The sequence below is a fragment of the Physcomitrium patens genome, chromosome 24, assembly GCF_059467195.1.
Source record: "Physcomitrium patens ecotype Gransden chromosome 24, ASM5946719v1, whole genome shotgun sequence".
In the NCBI taxonomy this organism is placed as follows: Eukaryota; Viridiplantae; Streptophyta; class Bryopsida; order Funariales; family Funariaceae; genus Physcomitrium; species Physcomitrium patens.
The window spans coordinates 13368512-13374152 of NC_143433.1; the positions used below are offsets into that span (position 1 = coordinate 13368512).

General features: G+C 40.1%; 1 protein-coding gene across 7 annotated transcripts; it reads left to right on the plus strand.

Annotated features, from left to right (window-relative positions):
- Positions 1-2383: 2383 nt before the first annotated feature.
- Positions 2384-5317, plus strand: LOC112276435 (bifunctional nuclease 2). Of its 7 annotated transcripts, none has more exons than XM_073530837.2 (3): positions 2384-3227; positions 3333-3378; positions 3560-5317. In XM_073530837.2, the coding sequence occupies exon 3, from the start codon at positions 3632-3634 to the stop codon at positions 4637-4639; it is 1008 nt and encodes a 335-aa protein (XP_073386938.1). In that variant the 5' UTR covers positions 2384-3227; positions 3333-3378; positions 3560-3631; the 3' UTR covers positions 4640-5317. The 7 variants fall into 7 exon arrangements, with proteins under 7 accessions (XP_073386938.1, XP_024363509.1, XP_090103186.1 ...); XM_024507741.3 differs by having other exon boundaries at positions 2384-3166; XM_090247060.1 differs by having other exon boundaries at positions 2384-3378.
- Positions 5318-5641: the final 324 nt, after the last annotated feature.

Here is a 5641-nt window from a genome sequence, read left to right on the forward strand (position 1 = left end):
AGGGCTTCACTCTTGTCTCTATATATACTATCTTACTTATAAGGCAAGTTTTTCTACATGTGGGCTACATAGTTAGTTTGGTCTTCAAGCTAATAATATGTGTGGCACATGGCCAACTTGTTGACCACGTTTCTAATCCCAAAAAGTCAATTAAAGACACCTATAAAGTCAAAGCAGCATCTATGAAGCTTCTAGGAAGCTTTCATATTAAATACTATAGAATTAACTTATTTTTATCTACTTTTACTTACTTCTACCTATTTATACAAGTAATTACAAGCTTATATGCGTATGTCCATGACAATAATTCCAAATCCTAAATAAATCCTAATCAAATTAACTTAACTCCAAAGTAGTTTAGAACCTCATTATCTATCAATTATACCATTGATCTTACTTAAGATTTTACACACCTCTCAACAACTAAGTTGGTAGAAGTATACAAAATTTGAAGAAGATCAAACTTACCAAATAGAAGATTGATCCTAAATTTTGTTTAGGTGTTGGTTGGCTTCCTACTCTAATATAAATGTTGAACTTCCAATACCAATATCTCCTTTTTGAACCATTGAATTGCTTCCAAAATAAATCTAAACTATAGAAAATCAAGTCTAATTTCCATACAAAATAAAATCACTTCATTCCAATCAAAAAATTACTAAAGATCTTAAAAATATTTATTAATCTTCAAATTCTAATTTTTAAGACCTCAACCCTCAAAAACCTTCACTAACTTCAATCTAACTATTCAATTGATCTCAAATTTTGCATGCACTCTTATATCTAGAATGCCAATATATTGCCCAAAATTCACTTGTACTTAAATCACAAAACTCAAGAAATCTTCAATTTTATAAACATAATTTTATTTTTCAAAATCTAATCTAAGCAAGAATATCACTAACTTTGAAAATCTCCCAAAAACTAAATATTAACTCGATTGATGTAAAACCAATCTTCAAAAATCTCCAACTCTACTCTTTGATCTCTCCAAAAAAAAATCCTAGAGTTGCTATAGATGTGCAGTTTTATGCCTCAAGGTTTGATTTCGACCCAAGTTGACAATTGATCCTCTCCGAGAATCAATATTTGATAATTTGAGGTAATTTTTACTTATGAAGACTAAATATTTTATTACTTTCCTATCATTTATCCTTATTTTTTTATTACAACTTTCTACTAGGTTCTTTTATAATAACACCCATGTTTTCATTTTTCACCACAAAGTTGTGTTACTACATGACACCATTATGCCAAAATAGACACAACTACCCAATTTCATATTATAGTTTGATTTTTTTTATAATAGTTTTAAATCCACTTGCTTAATTAACTTTAAATCCTCATACTTTTCCTAAATCTCTTTATTCATCTTCAACTCTTAATACATCCATAAAACATACTTTAAGCCTATTCAAATTCTATTTTGTTTTATTTTTTATAATATAAAAACCATTTTCTCCACACTAACAATCATAAACTAGATCAAATATTTCTCAATTTAGATTAGAACCTCTAATCTTTGAATATCAACTTAATATCATAGGTAGTTTAGGATCAATGCAAACCAATATGTCAAGACTATCCAATCTTTGAATTATATAGTTTACAAAGATAATGTTTTGTAATTAAACTGAAACCCCTCACCTTCATATTTCCTTAGATGGTGGCATCCTAAAGCTAACCTTATTCCACCGACACATCTGGAATGATATGTCCGTAGAACACGCCTTCCCATTAATCTGCAAACAATCCTGCAAAGTTACGATGTAAAGCCCACAGGCACCACCTAGGGAGCTACCCAGCTTACAAAATCCAAACTTAAGCCTGAAGGGCTTTTCTCATGACGGTGACAAATCTCACAACTCCTGTGAAGACAGGGAGCTACCCAGCTTACAAAATCCAAACTTAAGCCTGAAGGACTTTTCTCATGACGGTGACAAATCTCACAACTCCTATGAAGACAGACAGCCGAAGGAATCACACACTCAACTGGTAGTACATCTGAACGAGGCTCATTGCTTCAAAATTAGCTAGTAATCTTAGCAGTGCTGCAGCAATGTTGCTGGGCTCAATGTTGCCTGCAATGGTGGCGAGGTCTAGATTTGCCGAGCTGAACGCAAGCTTAGTGATGAAATATATATATATATATATATATATATATGTATTTATGCTTTTTGAGTAAGACATGAATTGAGGGTGTCGGTTGAAACAGTTGTGTGTATGGGACTCAGGCTTTCTGCTCCGGATCGGCTAACTGTAGGCTCCGCCACATAGTGCTTCTCTTTGGTGAGAGCTTGGAGGTGGTAGTCCACGGTGGAGCCTGCGAAAGGACGGATGTACTGGAAGAAGCAGGAATGGCGAACAGAGAACCCCTCCCCCCCACTAAATGCTCTAGGGAAATATAATTGCAGGCGGAACCCGTCACAGCACGCCATCGCCATCGCCGTCCCCCCCGTCCAGCTTCTTGCTGCCGTTGCCACTGTGCAGAACACTGCCTTCTCTTTCTGAACTCGAGTCCAAATTGAAAATATTGTCTGAGAGCTGATTAAGTCACGTCTCTGGTTCTCTGTCGAGCCGAAAAAACGTGGTGGTCGTGTGATGAATGCTTCGGCCTCTGCTGGGAGAGATATTGTGCTCTGGGCTTGAGATGATATTTGAACGCGTGACGATGCTTTCTTGAGTCAGGCCGATCTGTGGTACTTGTGAAGTTTTAAGAGTTGCTTGTGAGACACCTTGTTGCGCTTTGTGGAGTTTCAGGGGGCTTGGACGTGGAAGCGGTGTTGTGTGCGTGTTTGTTCTATTTGTTTTGGTTTCTGCCGTCTTTTCTTGGCAACGTGTTGCGAGATTATTGTTTTAGTCACTTCTACTATGCTGCGTGACCCTATTGCTCTTTGCTGATTTCTTAGATAAAAGTTGTTGTCATTCTTAGAAGTCACAGCTGAAAGGGTTAAGTGAGCCTTGTGGACGATGCCACGAGATGATCACGCCCGGTAACCAGCCACGTGCGTGAAGTGTTTTTCCCTGCGTTACTGAGAGGGTTTTTCAGTCTTCACTATCCGATCGGAGTGCTACACGATCTTGGGAAAGGTGTTGTCTATCCAAAGCGCTCCACGGACGTTCTCTGGTCATTTTCAGGCTTTCGTTGTGCATATCTGCAGACCAAGTCCGTGGACTGACTAAGTCATCTCTTCACCTCGCATTCCTACTCAGTTGCCCGAAACTGGGTTTGTACTTCTTCATGCTTGCATCCGCACACTCTGCTGTTCCAATTTGTGCCACCCTGAAACTGTTTGATATTTCTCATGCGCTCTATGTGTTTTCTTGTGAAGATTGAGGAGTAGAGCACCGTTCTGAGTCGTTATATCTCTCTTTTAGGTATTCGTACGTGCTGTTTAACGTTTTATGTAACCAGCACCTAATTTCTTGTCCAGAGAAAGTTAGCATATAATTTTTAAATTGTGCGAAATCCAGTCGTCAGAATTGTCATCGACGCTGGCTTACAGATCCCAGCGATACTCGCTTCAGTTGCTGAATACTGTCGTGGATGCGTGTGCAGGTTTTATAAGTCACAGTGTGCCTGCGCTCGTGCAAGGGCTTGGATGTGCGTTTCTGCCCCCCTAATGCCACTATGACGAGTATAATACAAACTGCGGCTCACATTGGTCTCCATCTTCACTGTTCCGCCTCTTTGCAGCAGAACTCTTCAATGGCTGTGCTGTCGTCACGAGGTCCAGTTACGAACAGCAGCAAACTTAATCAGTCGTCTTCCATTGTTCTCGCTAATGTTGGATTGGGAACCAGTTCAGAGCGAAGGTCATGGCAGATGCGTAACTCAAGCATGTCTTTTAATAACGGTCTCTCAATCGACGAGCCCTTCAGCGAAAACGAAGATGATTGTGTGGACTCAACTGTGCTGGAAGCACTCGAGGTCAAGAGCAGGCCCGAGGGTTTTGTCATAAAGATGCGAGATGGTCGATTCCTCAAGTGTGAGCGTAATGTCCCCGATTCTGGCTGTCTTCCTGACTATGGTCCCCAACCAGCGATCGTCTTGCAGCTAAACAAGTGCTCCAAACTTCTGCTCCCAATAATTGTGCTGGAGCTTCCTTGCATGATGCTCATTGAGGCACTCCGCAACGTCCCCGTCATTCGACCCACAGTCTACGACGTCATGAAGGACATGATCGAGGTGATGGGGTACCAAGCTAAGATGGTGCGCATCATGCGTCGCGTGCATGAAGCTTACTGCTCGCGTCTTTATCTCACCAAGGTGGGGAGCGATTCAGGGGATGTTTTGACCATGGACCTTCGCCCCTCTGATGCTGTCAACTTGGCTGTGCGTTGCAAGGTGCCAATCCAAGTAAACAAGTGGCTTGCGGAAGGAGATGGCGTGTTCGTGGTGGACGAGACTGCGAAGCTTCAGTCTCGCACGCCGCTGTCCTTAGCAGCCTCTCTTACAATGACCAACCTTGACAGACCCGACTCTACTTCCTGTGTCGCCGCGGAAGAGTTTGCTCTCGTGAGAGGTATGATGGTGGCTGCATTGGAGGAACGGTACAGCGACGCTGCAAAACTGAGAGACGAGCTTAGACATCTGCGCAGCAGAAAAAAATTGTCTCGCCAGTTTAAGCAAATCTGAAGAATCCCATGGTTTCCCAAGTTGTTGAAAAAATCATTCTTTGAGCAGAAAGGTTCAGACAGTGGTGCAAGCATGTTGACGTTACTCAAGCGCTGAGCTCCATGCTTCGGAGACACTACCTGATGGGGGTACTAGACAACGCAAAAGTGCGGTGCTAGTGGAAAAAGAATAGCTGCAGGGATTTTGCTTGGAGAGCTTCAATCTGTCGAAATCATGGACATGGGTATTTCATGCATCTCGTTCTGAATGTGCAAATCCACGTCTAGATTTTGAGCATCACTTTCTTACATCTTTCGTTCACCTGCATTCACTCCTTCCTGGCTCTTCCACTTTCTCTTGGATCCAAGCAGATGTGCACAGTTCCTGCGAGAACCCAGTTCGTGAATGCCTTCGCGGTTTGATGAGATTGGTGCCGAAGATGGATACCAGTTTTCCAACTTGGTTTAAGGTACATACTGAAGTTTTTTGATGTATTGTTTTATTTTCTTCTATCCTCGTTTGATCCAAGAGACTACTGGAAGTTGCTGTTTTGAAGCGCTTTACTTGTCTTAAATGAACGTAGGTAAAGAACTTGCATCAAAGTTGTCTATCACTGGTATAGTGTATTGGGTCATTTGTAAATCACTTTCAAAGTAGTGTGTTGGGTCATTTTTCTTTCAATATTATTTCTTCCAATATTATGCCGCTTGAGTTTTGGATGTTGGTCACTGATAACCAATTATTTATCAAGGCATTTAGTCCTACTACAAAAACATGCAACTTGTCCAAAATTATCAATTTATGATTTATTGATTATTTTAAATATAAAATAATTTATAAGATAGGTTTTCAATTTTTTTTTCTTTTAAAAAGATGTATGATTCATTATTTGTTGCTATATTCTTGTTGAAAGAAGATAAGACTGGTCAACATAATTTAATTCAATGAATTAAGATTAAAGCATAATCTATTTGTGTGTAAAAAGATATGATCATGATCTATTAGTACATGATTTTAATACTA